At 42.5% G+C, this 18,243-nt stretch overlaps 1 protein-coding gene across 1 annotated transcript in view; it reads right to left on the reverse strand.

Moving 5' to 3' along the window:
- Positions 1-12,196, reverse strand: part of copg2 (COPI coat complex subunit gamma 2) — a 60,002-nt gene extending 47,806 nt beyond the window's left edge. The window contains exon 1 of the mRNA XM_043714021.1: positions 12,052-12,196. Coding sequence (XP_043569956.1) covers positions 12,052-12,181 — 130 coding nt within the window. The 5' untranslated portion in view covers positions 12,182-12,196. The remainder of the gene's footprint in view (positions 1-12,051) is intronic.
- Between the last annotated feature and the right edge of the window lie 6,047 nt (positions 12,197-18,243).

Consider the following 18,243-nt stretch of genomic DNA (forward strand, 5'->3'; position numbering starts at 1 on the left):
CCGGGAGCGTTTTATCACCTCTCTGAGAAAAACCTAAGGACATAGTATCCTTGAGAAAAGGAACAGCTTTTAGAAAGAAGGGACCAGCTTTGTGACACCTCCCCCCTTAAAAAAATTTAACCATCAATATCAAAAGATGGCTTCATTTTTAGAACCCTTCAAAATCCCCGTCAGTAGTCTAAACACATATATACTATACTAACTATAAACATACAAAAACATGCACAACTACATGTGAATTCAGGCAGTGGCACACCAGCCACCAATCGCCCCCCTATCTCATTCGAGTCTTGATAATGCATCGGCAATAACATTTTTGCGACCTGCCATATGCACAATTGTTAAATTGAATGGCTGCAACAACAAGCTCCATCCAACCAGTCTGGCATTTTTATCCTTAAATTTTTCCACAAATGTCAATTGGTTATGATCAGTGTATATGAGCGTCTCAGATGCATTGCTGGTAATATAAACACTAAAATGTTGCAATGCCAGCACCAAACTTAAAGTCACTTTCTCCACCATTGAATATTTCTGTTGATGAACGTTCAACTTCCTGGAAAAATACCCGATGGGTCTTTCTATCCCTTCGTCATCCTCCTGCAGGATCACAGCACCGACACCCGCATCACTGGCATTGATTACACCTTGTGTAATCTGGCATGGCTAATACTGGGGCAGTGGATAACACAGTTTTTAGGTTGTCAAATGCCTTTTGACAGTCCACTGTCCACTGAAACTTGTTGCCCTTTTTTAACATTTTGGTGACTGAAGCAGCCATGCTGCTAAAGTTAGGCACAAGCTTTCGGTAAAATCCACTCAATCCCAAGAACTGTAGTGCTGCTTTTGTTTGTTGATGGTGTGGGAAATTCCCCAATTACTTTCATTTTCACATCCCATGGGGCTATATTTCCATGTCCAATAACATGGTTCAGGAAGGGGACTTGGGCTTTGGCAAATTCACTTTTAGCCAGGTTTACTATCAAGCCTGCCTTCCGATGTCGATCGAACAAGTCCAATAAATGTTGTAAATGTTCCTTCCATGAGTGACTAAAAATCACCAGGCCATCAATTTACACCACACAGTTGGATATTCTGGCAATGACCTTATTAGTTAGTCTCTGAAATGTGGCTGGAGAGTTTTTCAATAGACAATAGGTGCAGGAGTAGGCCATTCGGCCCTTCGAGCCAACACCACCATTTATTATGATCATGGCTGATCATCCACAATCAGTATCCTATTCCTGCCTTATCCCCATAACCCTTGATCCCACTATCTCTAAGATCTCTATCCATCTCTTTCTTGAAAGTATCCAGAGACTTAGCCTCCACTGCCTTCTGGGGCAGAGCATTCCATATATTCACTACCCTCTGGGTGAAGGGGTATGGGTGAGTTGCTCTTCGGAGGGTCGGTGTGGACTTGTTGGGCCGAAGGGCCTGCTTCCACACTGTAAGTAATCTAATCTAATCCAATCTGAAGAAGTTTCTCCTCAACTCTGTTCTAAATGGCCTATCCCTTATTTTTAAACTGTGTCCTCTGATTCTGGACTCGCCCATCAGCGGAAACATGCTTCCTGCCTCCAGAGTGTCCAATTCCATTAATAATTTTATACACCTCAGTCACATCCCCTTTCATCCTTCTAAACTCAAGGGTATACAAGCCCAGTCACTCCAATCTTTCAACATACGATAGTCTCACCATTCCGGGAATTGACCTCATGAACCTACACCGCAAACCCTCAATAGCCAGAATGTCCTTCCTCAAGTTTGGAGACCAAAACTGCACACAATACTCCAGGTGTGGTCTCACCAGCGCCCTGTACAGCTGCAGAAGAACCTCTTTGCTCCTACACTCAATTCCTCTTGTTATGAAAACCAGCATGCCATTAGCTTTCTTCACCGCCTGCTGTACCTGCATGCTTGCTTTCATTGGCTGATGTACAAGAACACCTAGATCTCATTGTATTTCCCCTTTACCTAACTTGACCCCATTTAGATAGTAACCTGCCTTCCTGTTCTTGCCACCAAAGTGGATAACCACACATTTATCCACATTAAACTGTATCTGCCATGCATCCGTCCACTCACCTAGCCTGTCCAAGTCACCCTGTATTCTCATAACATCCTCCTCACATTTCACCCTGTCAGCCAATTTTCAATCCAAGTCAGTACCTTGTCCCCAATACCATGTGCCCTTATTTTGCTCACTAATCTCCTATGTGGGACCTTATTGAAGGCTTTCTGGAAGTCCAGATAGACTCCATCCACTGGATCTCCACTGTCCATCTTCATAGTTACATACTTTAAAAATTCCAGAAGATTAGTCAAGCATGATTTCCCCTTTGCAAATCCATGCTGACTGACCTATCCTGTTACTGCTATCCAAATGAGTCATAATTTCATCTTTTATAATTGACTCCAGCATCTTTCCCACCACTGACGGCAGGCTAACCAGTCTATAATTCCCTGTTTTCTCTCTCCCTCCCATCTTGAAAAGTGGGACAACATTAGCCACCCTCCAATCTGCAGGAACTGATCCTTAGTCGATAAAACATTGGAAAATGATTACCAATGCATCCACGATTTCTAGAGCCACTTCCTAAAGTACTCTGGGATGCAGACCATCAGGTCCCAGGGACTTATCAGCCTTCAGACCTAACAGTCTATCCAACACCATTTCCTGCCTAATATAAACTCCCTCCAGTTCATCCATTACCCTAGGTCCTTCAGCCACTATTACATCTGGGAGATTGCTTGTGTCTTCCCCAGTGAAGACAGATCCAAAGTACCTATTCAACTCTTCCGCCATTTCCTTTTTGCCCACAATAGATTCACCCATTTTGGTCTTCAAGGGCCCAATTTTAGTCTTAACCATTTTTTTTCTTTTCACATACCTAAAAAAGCCTTTACTGTCCTCCTTTATATTTTTGGACAGTTTGCCTTTGTACATTTTTTCTCTGCTTATTGCCTTTTCAGTTATCCTCTGTTGCTCTTTAAAAGTTTCTCAGTCCTCCGGCTTCCTGCTCATCTTTGTTATGTTATACTTCTTCTCTCTTATCTTTATACAGTCCTTAACTTCCCTCGTCAGCCACAGCTGCACCTGCCTCCCCTTAGGATCTTTCTTCCCTTTGGAATGAACCTTCTGCATTATATCCAGAAATACCCGCCTTTGTTGTTCCACTGCCATCCCTGCTAGGGTAGTGAACCATTGAACTTTGGCCAGCTCCTCCCTCATAGCTCCATAATTCCATTTGTTCAATTGCAATACTGACACTCTCGATGCTCCCTTCTCCCTCTCATACCAAATGGCATGACTTTGAACTGGCATAGTCCATTTGGTGTTACAAAAGCAGAAATTGTCTTTGCTCTTTCTGACAGAGGTACTTGCCAGTAGCCTCTGAACAAGTCCAACTTATAAATATAAATAGCTTGTCCCACCTTTTCAACACAGTCCTCAAACCGGGGAATTGGATATGCATCAGCCTTTGTAACGTCGTTGACTTTGCAATAGTCCACACATTATCATTGGTACCATCTGGCTTTGGCATCATGACTATGGGTGAGCTCCAGTCACTGTAACTCACTTCAATTATGCCATATTGGAGCATGCATTCTATCTCCTTCAGAACCTGTGCCAATTTTAGAGGGTTATGCCTATAAGAACGTTGCTTAATCGGAACAGCTTCTCTTATCTCTACATCATGCACGAATAAATTAGTATATCTTAGTTTATTTCCACATATCTCCCCATGTGATAGTAATAACTCTTTCAGGTCATCTTGACTCTCTTGTGGAAGGTAACTCAATAATTTATCCCAATTTTTGACAACTTTCTCATTGTCTAATTTGATTTGAGGGATGTCTAATTTGATTTGAGGAATATCCATTTCAGAATCCTCTGAACTTGGTTCTTCCTTCTGTGCTGTAATCATTAACGCCTTCTCCTCTTGCTTTCTTTCCCTATCAAAATACCTTTTGAGCACATTCGCATGACACACTGAGATTTCTTCCTGTCTGGAGTCCTTATCAAGTGGTTCACTTCACTCAATTTCTTCTCAATTTGATAAGGTCCACTAAACCTTGCTTTTAAAGGCTCACCTGTTACTGGAAGTAACACCAATACCTTATCCCCAAAAGCAAATTTGCAAATTTTTGATTTCTTATCCGCTTCCGGTTTCATTGTATGCTGTGATACTTTTAAATGCTGTCTAGCCAACTGCCCAGCTCTATTTAATCCTTCTCTGAAATTTGACACATAGTCCAAATCGTCTCTGAATTCTGAGTTAATAATTTTTCCTTAATCAATTTTAAATGGTCCTCTTACTTCATGTCCAAAAATTAATTCAAATGAACTGGATTTGGTCGATTCATTTGATGCATCTCTGAACACAAAAAGTACAAACGGAGCTCCCTTATCCCAATCATCCAGATAATCATGACTAAAAGCTTTCAACGTGATCTTTTGTGTTCGATGCCTTCTCTCTAGCGCTCCCTGCGATTCAGGATGGTACACAGTAGATTTGAATTGCTTTATTCCCAAGTTATCCATAACCTTCTTGAATGGTTTGGTTGTGAAGTTTGATCCTTGATCTGACTAGATCTCTATTGGTAGTCAGTGTCTAGTAAAGAAATTAAGTAATTCTTCTACAATCCTTTTAACTGTGATGTTGTGTAATGGGATTGCCTCCGGAAATCTAGCTGACACATCCATTATTGTGAATAAATACTTATTTCCACTTTTTGTTTGAGGTAGGGGACGTACTCAATCAATCAAGACTCTTCTGAAAGGTTCCTCAAATGCTGGAATAGGTATTAAAGGTGGAGGTTATATTACTGCCTGTGGTTTTCCAATTAACTGACATATATGATACTTCTGGAAAAATTCAACTACATCCTTGTGTAGTCCAGGCCAGTAAAAATGTCTTTGTATTTTCCTCACCCCTAAATGACCTCCCAGTGATAGCTCATGCACCACTCGCAGCACTTCCTTTCTATATCCTACAGGCAAAACTCTGCCCATTTCTCAGCTGCTTGAATGTGTGACAGTCTCCATTTCCTCATTAAGACACCATTTGTTAAGTAATAATACACAGGAAGGCATTCACTTTCCTTTTCTGTATATGTCTTTTGATTCAACTGTTTTAAGTTCTCGTCTTTCTGCTGTAACTCAATCAGCTTAGCAGAGCTAAAGATACTTGCATGTTTACCTATTTGCTCCTGCTCTGTGCCACTTATCTGATCAAAAAAAGTCTCGGATAAAGCTATGCCAGCATCCTTTTTGTGCTTTTTAAACTCTCCTGCTTCAACTTGTGCCTCTGAGATCTTGTGATCACACAATCTCGGAAAATTCTTGGATAAACATCCTTCATGTCTTCAGTTGCTTATATCTCCATTGGTTTTTCAACTAGAGTAGGCAGCATACCTACCGGTGAATCTGTCATATCATTTGCAAGGACAACTTGTATCCCTGGATCTGGAAGTTTGTCCAGTGCTCCTACCACAAATTCTCCACTCTTCTCTGAACTCTCTAGCCTCACTATACATAATTGAGTGCTTTGTGTCTCACCATGAGTTCCTGTTACCAGTACATTTTCTGGCAATAGTCCCTCAGGCATACATATCTCCTCATCCTTCAGCATTACAATCTGAGAGGATCCAGTGTCCCATAATATTGTAACCTCTTTAACTACTGCTCCTGGCCTATACTTGCATGTATATTGTTTAAGCAGATCTGGCACCTCCTTCTTAGTCAACCTATGATCACCTTGTGCAGTCTGAGACAGTTGTCTAACTTCCCTTGTGCTTTTTGTTACTAGTCCAACAAAATTTCCAATCTTGGCTGGTTTTCCTACATCTGGCTTTCTCCTAGCTCACCAACACTGTGATTTTGTGTGGTCCACTTTATTACAATGAAAACACTGGAGTTTTTAAAACTTCTTTGTCACCCTCAAGGGTTTCTTTTTTACCCTGTGGTAAGTTATCCTTATGATCTTCACTGAGATCTACCTTTCCCTTTCCACATGAGAGTTTCTCTTTGCCCCAATTTCTATCCCTCATGGACTGAAATTGATTCTGGAAGCCAAACTGTGTTTTATGGACCAGCTCATAATCATCAGCCACTTCAGCTGCTAACCTTGCCATTTTAACTCGCTGCTCTTCCAAATGAGGTTGCACTACTTCAGGCAGTGAATTTTTGAATTCCTCCAAAATAATTACCTTTCTAAGGGCATCATAGGTTTGCTCGATTTTTAAAGCTCTTATCCATCTATCAAAGTTACCCTATTTGATCCTTTCAAACTCAATACAGGTTTGACCTGGGCCCCTCCTTAGATTCCTGAAACGTTGTCTGTAGGCTTCTTGTACAAGCTCATATGCACTTAAAATGGCTTTTTTCACCTCCTCATACTCCCCAGATACCTCCTTTGATAGTGATGTGAAGACCTCACTAGCCCTACCAACAAGTTTCGTTTGGATCAACAAAACCCTCATTGTCACTGGCAACTGCATTTGTTTAGCCACCTTTTCAAATGAGATGAAAAAGGCTTCCACATCCTTCTCATCAAATTTAGGCAATGCTTGAACATACTTAAAACAGTTTCTCTCTAGACTTCTGACTACCAGGGACTTGCTCATCCTCACTCTCTTCCTCACTAAGCCTACCCTCCGCCTTTATCCCAGTCTTTTAAGCTGACTTTTCTTAAGTGTCAGTTTTTGTTAAGTTTAAATGGTCTCTCTTTTTCTTTCTCTGCTCTCTTTTTCCTCTCTCTTCTGCTTTTAATTATAACTCAAACTGTTTCATTTCTGCTGCCCTTCCTTTATCTCTAGCTTCCAACTCAGCTGCTCCATTTACAATTGAATCCTTGCCATTTTGTGCTTAACATTTACAGCTTAACATAATTACCAACTTAAGTTCTGAACAATTGTGTATTAAAAACAAAACGTATCTACAATATTTCCCAAAATAATCGTGGTGTCTTCCATGTACTGCAAAAAAAATTAAAATTTACACTGGAATACAAAATAGTGAATCCTGAAAAAGGAAGATTTATTTCTTCTTTCATTTCCATGGTTTAAATTTGCATTTCAGATTATCAAGAATGACAAATTTATTTTTCACACCCTGACATTTTTTGGTTTTGCCTTCATAGGCAAAATTGTTTATTTTCCCACTGATAAGGTAATTGAACATAATCATGCACCAATTCCACTATATTATGCAAGCATACACTCTCACAGCTGTAGTTTGAACAAGAACATGTTTATTAGCTTACTTCAGGCAATTAAGAGGTAAAATAAGTACACAAATACAAATTTGTTGTTTGGTTGAAAAAAAATCAACAAAGATCATGATTTTTTGTGCGGTATGGCAAATGAGATAAACACACATCAAAGATCAAAGGTCAATTGATAACAGCACCTACTGAAAAGCAACATCAAATACATAGCTTTAGGAACTAGCAAGTCTTTTGGGTAGCTATGATCAATTATGGTAAGTTCAGTAGAAGATAATTATTGTAGGCCAGAAAAAGAGTATTTTGGACATAACTTGAGTATTGCTGAAAGAAAACACATTTTGTCAGAGCTTTTCATCTTGTACTAATCAGGACAATTTACAAGAATATCAATGTAAAGGAAAAGTAACATTTATACTGGGTGAACGAAGAGTGTTGATTGGTTGACAGGTGGCCTGTGACTGGTAGAGGTGATGCAATGAGAATGTATCTGTTAAGATGAAGGCAGGCAGGTTGATTTTGATTGGTCATGGCACTGCCCTGAGAAATGAACCAACAATTGGGCATTTCATTTGAGTTGAAACAGGCAGTGTATATGTACATGATCTGTCTTCAAATTAAAGAACCGTGTATATTAATATTCACAGATTCCAGAATGCCCAAGTGGACCACATCCTGAACTTGAATGGCAATCCAAAATTGATTATCAACATAATTCTTTGCACATTCAAGATTAGCTGTCAAATGTTAACCAATGACAGTATCACAACGAATGTCTGGCATTGCATTTTGGGTGCTGAAAATTCACCATTCATTTCTCAGGGCATTGTTTGACTAGAGTCAACCTGCCTGGTTTAAAATGTTTACAAAGCTTGGTAGTTAACGGTCATCATTAATGGATACATTCTCCATGGTAATGCCTCTACTAGTCAGAATCTAATCAATAACCGATCAGCACATCTCACCAACCAGAAAATGACTCATTTAAAGCTAATGTTTTCAGCAAATTAGGCAATCTGCTATCTGTGCTAGTACGTTATTTTCTACACCACAAGATCTTATTTTCAAGATCTTTGATGTAGCACCTTATGAAATAAGTTCAAGAATGATACATACAGTACATCCAGGAGTTCCCCTTTATTCACAGTATATTACTTCTCAAAGAATTCCATTAAATAGGTTAAACATGATTTCCCTTTCACAAGACCATGTGACTGTGCCTGATTCTCTTGAAGTTTTCAAAGTGCATAACTGTAACATCTTTAGTAAGAGATATTAAACCAACTGGACTGTTGCTTCTGGCTTTCTACCTATCTCTTTAATTAAATAAAGTTATATTCAGTATTTTCTAATTTAATAGAAAATTGCATGAATATCAGAAATTTTGGAAATTTAAAACTGTGGGGCAGCACGGTGGCTCAGTGGTTAGCACTGCTGCCTCACAGCACCAGGGACCTGGATTCGATTCCAACCTCGGGCGACTGTCTGTGTGGAGTTTGCACATTCTCCCCGTATCTGCGTGGGTTCTCTCTGGGTGCTCTAGTTTCCTCCCACAGTCCAAATATGTGCAGGTTAGGTGAAGTGGTCATGCTCAATTGCCCATAGTGTTCAGGGATATGTAGGTTAGGTGCATTAGTCAGGGGAAATGCAGAATGATAGGGGAATGGATTTGGGTGGATTACTCTTTGGAGGGTTGGTGTGGACTTGTTGGGCTGAAATAGCCTGTTTCCACACTGTGGAAAAACTAATGCATCAAGTATTTCACCAGCCACTTCTTTTAAAACCAGAGGATGAAGTCCACAGGACCTGGAAGACTTGTCAGCCCACAGCTCCAACTGTTCACATAATACCATTTCCATAGTGACTGCAATTTCTGAGTTTCTCCCTCCCTTTTTTTGATTTTAGACTATTTCAGGGATGTTACTTGTATTGTCATACTGAAGATTGATAGAAAATACTTGCTTATCTGGCATCGCCTTATTTTCCAACATTAATTTCCAAGACTCATTTTCTATCAATCACTCCTTTTAACACTTGTTTAAAAAATCTATAGAAACCCTTGCCATCTGTTTTTATATTTCTAGCTAACATTTTTTCATGCTCTGCAGTTTTCTCTCATTAATTTTTTAAATAACATTCATCATTGTTTATATTCTTTCCAATCTTCTGACTTGTCACTCATCTTTACTTGGTTGCTTTTTTCCCCCCTTTGATAGATCCTTATCTTTTTTAATTAACCATGGATGGTAGATTCTCTTCTTGAAAATTTTCTTTCTTGTTGGAACGTATCTATTTTATGAACTGAAATATCTCCTTAATGTCTGTTACTATATTTCTAGTGATCTATTCCATAGTGTAATTTGCCAGTTCACTTTAGCTAGCTCTGATTTCATGCCCTTCTTTAAGTTTAAAATCTTTTCCGACCCTCAAACTGAAACTTAATACAGAAATTGTAGCTGCTTGTCCTTTCTAATGTAAAGATTATGGGCTGAGAAGTATTATTCTAACAAAAATGCTGGGAATCGTCCAAGTGCATGCAGGGCCATTGTTGTATAGCAGTGCAGTTTAAGAGCAGAGGACTGGTGTGTTTCTCACCGAACGAAGAACCAAACATTAATGATAGCATTTTGAAGTTATAACTGTATAACTTTGTAAAACATCTTGAGCTGCTTTACAGTGACATTATCAGGCAAAATGAATATCAGGTGACCAAAGATTTGGTCAGACGTCAATCAACACCAGGTTATAGTCCAACAGGTTTATTTGCAATCACAAGCTTTCAGAGCACTGCTCCTTTACAGGTGACTTCAAGAACTGAAGTCACATCCTTCCTGAACTGCTGCAGTCCCACACTATTATTCAGTTGGGAATTACAGGATTTTGTCCAGTAACAGTGAATGATAGATGACATTTCTAAATCAGGAAATTATGATTTGGAGTTGAACATGCAGGTAGTGAAAATTCTAATGTGCTTGTTCTTCTAGGTGAAGAGGAGTTTAGGAGGTGCTCTCTGAGAAGCCTTAGTGGGTTGCTGCAATGTAGCTTATGGAAGATAGATGACAGTTGGTGAAAACAGCGTATGTTAAGAGTGTGAATGGGTATCAACCAACACTTATCCCGAATGGTGTGGATTATCATCAATATTGTTGGCACAGCATTCATCCTGGGAATGCACATCCCTGGCTTGGCTATATAAATGGTAGAAAGTCTTTGAGGAGTCAAGAGGCAAGTTGCTCATTGCAGAATACCTAACCTCAGACATCTTCGTGCCACAGTATGTATGCGATTGATACCATTGAATCTTCGGTCAAAGGTGACCCCAGAACATTGCTGATGGGGAAATTTAGCAATGATAATGCCATCAAATTTTAAGTGGAGGTGATTAAATTCTTGATTTTTGACAACAGTTATTGCCTATCACAAATGTTATATGCCACTTAGCAGTCCAAGTCTGACTTTTGTTGAGGTCATTCTGGATATGGTGCACATCTTAAGTATCACAATGACCAGTGGAAGGGATGAACTGGAAGCTGGAGAACAGAGTGTTAGTGGAGACATACATTTGGTCTTATTCACACTGAATGCCGGACCATAAGCACAACAGATCAGAGACAGTGATCAAGTGTAGTGTTGTTAATGCTCAAGTGGAATCTGATGCTTGACACTGAAGAGCTCCATGTTAACATATAAGATAGGACCTAGGCCATATCATCACGGGACAACAAAGATAACTAACTGTGCCTAGCAACCAGAACCATCCCAGAGTACTGGATTTTTAAGTTGCTGCAATGTAGTGGTTAGAATCTCAATTATACATCTATTTCAGAACACTGGCTGGACAATCACCAGTCCCCCACCCAAAAGAAAAGCAGATGAGAATCTGCTATAGATCCTTTGAATTCCAATCTATCGTTATCCACAGTGCACCATTGATCACGCTCTCCCTCAGATGACAGTGATCAGTTAAATCTCTCGACAATAACATGCTAACGGCTGCAATTCAATGCCTATCTGGAAATAAGTATTCCAGAATAAATGTTTAAACTACTCCCACAGCAGTCTAACCCAGAGACTGAACCTTCCTTTTGTGATAAACACGAGCGGGGTCAGCACTGCTGCCTGCCCATTCCCAGATATGGAGTCAAAAAAAACTGCAGATGCTGGAATCCAAAGTAGACAGGGAGGAGGCTGGAAGAATACAGCAAGCCAAGCAGCATAAGGTGAAGAAGTTGACATTTCAGGTGTAAGATTAGAGTGGTGTTGGAAAAGCACAGCAGGTCAGGCAGCATCCGAGGAGCAGGAAAATCGAGTTTCAGGCAAAAGTCCTTCGTCAGGAACGAACCCTTCTTCAGGGCTGGAGGTGGGTGTGGGGGGAGCTGCAGATAAAGGGTAAGGCGGGGGCAAGGTGGTGTGAAGTCAGGATAGGTGAAAGGTACGACTTGGTTGGTTTGTGGATGCACTGAATCTGGTAGGTGGCAGGGAGCAGTGAGGGGGAGGGGCTGGGAAGGGACTCCAGGGACGGGGAGGGAGGTTATTTGAAATTGGAGAACTCAATGTTGACTCTTCTGTAGGGTGCCCAGGCGGAAGATAAAGTGTTGGGAGCTGTGGTTTGTTTTGGCAATGGATGAGGCCAAAGGTGGTCATGTCGGAAAGGGAGTGGTTGGGGTATTGAAATGGACGCTGACTGAGAGGTCCAGTCGGCCGCTGCTGTGATGCTCGGTGAGCCGTTCCCTCAGCTCACGGCTGGCGGTCTGACTCCCAGCAACAGCGAGTGAAAAGAATTAACAACTAAACAGTAGCTCTAGACACAATCACTGACCTAACTCTTCATCTTTTTTATCGAATTTCTTCAACATTTTCACAGCAGCGAGTCCAGCGGCCGTCGTCAGGGAGACAGCACTTAACCACACCCTCCCACTCTGATTGACAGTTAAAGGACACGCCCACATCCCTAACCGCTCTCAAAACAGCTCCCATTTAAACAAGTCACTCACGACCGGAGTCCTTTATTTCGTTTCTCTCGCTACGGAAGCTGCTGAGGATTCCCAGCATTTTCTGCTTTTTATTTTGGATTACCAGACATACTCCTCACAATGATGGACAGTTTATTACCCATTGAGCTCCGCCCCTGATAATGACTGACGGCTCAAGTCCCAGAGTCCCGCCCCTCACAATGACGGACAGTTCATTACCCAGAGCACCGCCCCTCACAATAACGCAAGTTTTTGATACGCCAGAGCTCCGCTCCTCACGATGGCGGATTTTCGATACCCCAGAGCATCGCCCCTCACAATGACGCAGTTTTGATACGCCATAGCTCCGCCCCTCACAATGACAGACCGTATATTACACCAGAGCCCCGCCCCTCGAAATGATGGACAGTCCATTCCCCCAGAGTCCTGCCCCTGAAAATGACGGACAGTTCATCACCCCAGAGCCCCGCCTCTCATAATGACGGACATGTCGATACGCCACAGCACCGGATCTTAAAATGAGAGACTTTTCAATATCCACAGAGGCTCCCAGGCTCTGACATTTCAGTAGCCATTGAGCCCCATGTATCGGAACAGCTGATAGCTTAATAACCATGGAGCCCTGTCTCTCAAAATGAATGACTGGAGTAGACCTTTCAGCCCGTCAAGCCTGCACTGCCATTCAATAAGAGCATGGCTCATCTGTGGTAACTTCATACATCTGCTAGAGGGTGCTCACATCCCTTTATATCCTTGCTTCATAAAAATTTGGCTATCTCTGAGTTATGATTTATTGTCACGTGTGTTTTACAGTGAGAAAAACAGTAAAATACAGTGAAAAGCTTTTCCTCTGTCGCCACGATCCAGCACCATTTTGAAAAGTTTTAAGAAATAAGAAATGAAATAACGAGATATAGGTTAAAGAGAGATTATCAGTCTTGAACCACCATCAATGACACCTGCGCCATTCCTCCACTGCCTTGATGCCATCAACTCCAGATCTAACCACTGTTGAAGTCGCCACTATTCAGGCACCAGCTTTTGCCACTGGGCTGATTCTTCTCTGCTAATGTCTCACTGCTGCCTGCACCAGGCTCACTACCATCAGAGCTGCATCTCATGTCACTGAACCCACCTCCACAATGTTGCTGTGATGCCCTTCCACACTATCCCTTTACCACCACCAGCGTTGGACCCAACCAAAGACAAAGTCGCCAATTCTCAGGCAATATCTTTTGCTGCTAGGCCTACCTCACTGACGTCATCTCTGCCAATGTAGCTGCTGCTGATATTGATGCCAGGTCCCGTGCTTGCCCCAGAAAAGTAAATAGGCTCTCTAGTCACCGCCATGAGATCTGCACTGGACCGCTCACTGCCGCCATGAGGTCCGTGATGGGCCCACTTGCGTCCGTGCTGGGATTCATCTCTGTCACCGATAGTAAGTAAAGTGATATAAGTAAAGTGGTTGGAATGGATGACCTTCAGAACAGGAGCTATATTCACTGCCATCTTGATGCTTGATTTAAATTTAACAATTGAATTAGCATCGACCACCATTTGAGGAAGGGTGTTCCAAACGTCCACTACATTTTGTGTGTAGAAATGTCTTTTTAACATTTCTCCTGAATAGCCTGGCTCTAATACTTAGAATATTTCCTCTGGTTCTAGAATTTTCAGTCAGTAGAATTAATTTATCTTAATCTACCCTGTGTTTCACTGTAAAATCCTGAAGACCTTGATTAGACCTAGATTATATATTCTGGAGAATGTAAATATATGGCTTACTTGTAAATATATGGCTTGGTGCAAGTGTAAATATACTCGGCATTCGGAAGCCTTTGATGATGTATCTGTTTTGCGTGCGAGGAGGTCACGTGGTGCTCTGTTTCGCGTGCGAGGAGGTCACGTGGTGTTCTGTTTCGCGCGTGAGGAAGTCACATGGTGCTCTGTTTCGCGGGCAGAAGGAAGTCACATGGTGCTCTGTTTCGCGGGCAGAAGGAGGTCACATGGGGTCGGACATCCGGGAACGCGAGAAGGCGGAGAATGGAGTCAGATCAACAGCCAATCAGAAGACAATCCCACCTCAGTGATTGCATGACGTTTTGTATTGTATAAAAGACTGGGTCAGGGACAGGAATAGGTCGTACTTTCTGAACTGATACACTTTGTTGTTTGTCAGGGACGGAAAGGTCTAGACCCAGAGCTCTGTATACTTTGTCCACTTACTGCTAAAATAAACTAAGAGTGTGAGACCGAATATCTTCTCCTATTGCTTCATTTAAAGAACATGCAGGACTCAGCTCACACATAGAAGAAAGTAAGCTGGTAGATTGAGCCAAAGTCCTACAATTTGGTGACCCCGATGTGATGAAGACGGAGAAGTGACGGAAAAGAGAGAAAAATAGAAACAACAGACAACTGACGTCAGATGACAACAACAAGCGGCGCCGCATAAAAAGGTGAGCAGACACCTGTTTATATCGAAGTTCTGCAATTGGAGATACCAAATTGATTGTTGTCATTATACTGCAAGTGTCCTAGTAATAGTAAGTGGATAAAGTATTGATATTGTATATACAGGTTTAAAATCCCGTGGGGTTAGAGTCCCCATAAAAGCAACAAGGTACGTACGGGTTTAAAGTCCCATGGGGTTAGAGTCCCCATAAAAGCAACTAAGTTTGATATGTACAGGTTTAAAGTCCCGTGGGTTTAGAGTCCTCATAAAAGCAACAAGGTACGTAAGTATGAGGAGGTTTAAAGTCCATTGAGCAGGATCTCATAAAAGCAACGCTCACAAATTTTGGTTTATGATTGATGTGTTGTAAGTTTTAAAATTATATTGGGGAATGTACGGAGGATGGCAGAAAAGCCAGTAGTGTGTTGAAGACAAAGACGGTGGTGTCTCAGCGAGAGAGAGTCGGCAGTGGAAACCTAACGGTGACAACGAAACTGCTGATAATTCTCACTGAAAGGGTCAGTTGCTTAGGTGTACTCATACAAACTGACTGGCCACCGGATTTGTCTCTGATTGGGTTGGTTGCTCAGTTATATTATATCCAAACCAACTGACTACTGGACGGGAGGATTAAAAACAAAAAAACACGTAAAATGGAAGGGGAATTTGATAAAGAGTGTGAAGAATACGGAGGATGTTCTTCCGACTTAATGTTGCCCGTAAAACAGCAGTGGGGTAAAGCCAGAAGTCAGTTAGTCAGTGGGCTTGCAAAGAACAAACAAAAAACAATGATGGAGAAATATGACAAGGTTTGGGAAGAATTACAAAAACAGGGCAAAGTCCCTAAAGATGAGGAGAGGAAGAAATTGTCACCATTTTTAGGAAAAGCAGAAGAGCAAGCTAAACCAGAAGTAGAAGAGCACATGAAGGGAAAGAAAGGGTCAATATTAGTTAGAAGAAAGTGGACAAAAGAAGGCGGGGAGAAATAAGAGAGGAGGATTCATCTGCACAACATGACGTTAGCCTGTGTAGCGGTAGAAACATTACAAAAGAGAGTAGGTGGTACCTCTAAAACAGAACTGGCAAAGGAGACAGGAAAGGCAGGACCATCCGCGCCATTATATCCTAAATTGCCTGGGGTACAATCACCGCCCCCATATCCTGTAACACAAATGCCCTCATGTATGTTTAAGAAGGGGTGTTAGATGTGCAAGAAGTAGGAAGAAGAAAGTACAACGTAGCAAAAGAGAGACTGGCGGAAGCAGTAGAAGAAAGCATCAGAAAAGTAGAAAAACTACACGAGAAGCTGAACAGAGAGTTAAGGAAGCGGAGGAAGCAAGCAGGGTGATAATGACGCACAGCATAAACAAAGAACAGCCAAAACAGGGGAGATATTCATCAGTGCAAGAGCCAGATGCTCACTCGACACCGTATAGTGCTGAGAATGAAAAGAGGGGAAAATTACATGACTCAGGTCAGTTATTAGATGACGGGTTCTTAGACAGAAGAAGGAGATTTGAGGGAAGAACGAGACAGAGAGAAATTGGATGGGGAGGAGTCTAAAAATAGTACAGACATTGAGGACGAAGAATCCCTGACAGAGGATGACCCACACACCTACCCCGTCACTTTGAAAGGCTCACTCACAATGCATACCGAACATGGCCCTCCACTGAAGCCCCTACCTGAAACAAGTTATAACCTGCGTCAGAGACACATTACGACAACCCATAAAGTATCAGCACCACCAAATGCCATTAATTTACAGAGGCCTCTTACATGGGGGATGTTTATCAGCCCTTCACATTTACTGATACGAACTGCATCCTGGATAAAATGCCCCCACCCACGGAGGGAGGTGGGCCCTGGATGACTAAATTTTGCCAATATACACTAGGCCACAAGTTAGCTATGGGCGACTAGAGAGCATTGTTGGGCAAGCAATTGAGTATGTGGGAAATACAGCAGATTGAAGCTTCTGCGGGGACCACCTTACTACCTGATTCGGACCCGTTTGCGCAGCATGCCACCTGTGTAGGAAGGGCAATGAGGGATAGATTTCCGATTCCACCGGGAGCGATGCACTCACTCACCTTCACAATGAAGGAGGGTGAGGATATGCCTGCCTTTTTGGCTAGGTGTAAGGGCTCGTGGACAGATACTGCGGGGAGTCATCCAGGGTCGGGTCAGCTACAGACTACGTTATTTAGAAATGCCATTATGGCAGGGATGCCTAAGGAAGTAAAAGAGGCAATGGAGAGTAATCATGATATCCCAGGTTGTTCTACAGAACAGTGGGAAGAACACTTGACGCACCACATGAAGCGTCACAGAACAAAACAGGTTGAAGATAAACAGAGCAACGAGTCAGCTCAAATGCAGTTGCTGAAGTTACAGCTCGATGAGGCTAGAAGGAAGGCTATGATACAAAGAAAGCCTCCCAAAAGACGACTAATCAGATGGTTCAGCAGCCGTCGCCACAAAACAACCTCCCGAGTCTAGACCCAACACCTGATTGGATGCCACACTACCCCCACTATGGGGGCAGGCCTATAGGTGCAGGAGGAATGCGTGGTAGAGGAAGGGGCTGCGGAGGACTCAGAGGTCAGCCACCCAACACCTGTTTTGAATGTGGCCAACCCGGGCATTGGAGAATAAATTATCCCATGCTGTGGGGACCCCAGGGAGGCCAGGGATCGATCCGTGAACAGTATGTCCGCTCAAGTCAGCCTCCTTTTCAACAGGCTGTTCAGCCTTACCAAGCCCCAAATGCAGCTGCAGCCCCGCTGCAAGGACAGTACCCCCAAACTATGCCGGAAGGGCAGGGGTACGAATATTGACAGGGCCCGAGTACTCAGAGGCATGTGGGGTTGGCAGACCCCTATATGCAAATGAGGGTAATGGACAAGAATCTGTCTTTTTTGGTTGACACGGGTGCAAGAGTTTCTACCATCACTTGTGATATACCTCGGTCAAACATGTCATCCTCCAGCGTCAAATTAGTAGGGTTCTCGGGTAAACCAGAAAATCTGCCTTTGACATCGCCACTGATCACATCAGTGGCCGGACAGACCTTTCGTCACCGGTATATTTCATCACCGGCATGCCCTATCAATCTGATGGACCGCGACTTGCTGGTGAGATGCGGGGTCTCGGTTCTGTGCGGACCAGACGGACTGGTAGTGACGTTTCCAAATGGCTATTCCGTCAACTGTTCTATGACAATGATTCACTCTGGATCCCAAATGATGCTATCAGCGGACACATCACCAACGGCAGAAGGGCAGTGGGCAGATATATACTAGGGACTCCTCGAACCCGAAAAAAGGCAGAACAACGGCATACAGTCTTTATACAACCAATGGCGACCCCGGGTTCAGGTGCTGCATCCCTATGCTCCCCCTGCAGATCCTCTCCATATTACCCTATGTTATGATAGAGATGATAATAAAATCTATCAGCATGCATTCTATCAGCACCTAGAAGGGACTCAATGGGATATTTCCTCCAGTTGTATTCTGCTAGGGAAAGAAGGTGTGGCGGGTGTTGTTGAACTAACTGCAGAACAGTTGGAATGGTATGA

Source organism: Chiloscyllium plagiosum, chromosome 23 (assembly GCF_004010195.1).
Source record: "Chiloscyllium plagiosum isolate BGI_BamShark_2017 chromosome 23, ASM401019v2, whole genome shotgun sequence".
NCBI lineage: Eukaryota > Metazoa > Chordata > Chondrichthyes > Orectolobiformes > Hemiscylliidae > Chiloscyllium > Chiloscyllium plagiosum.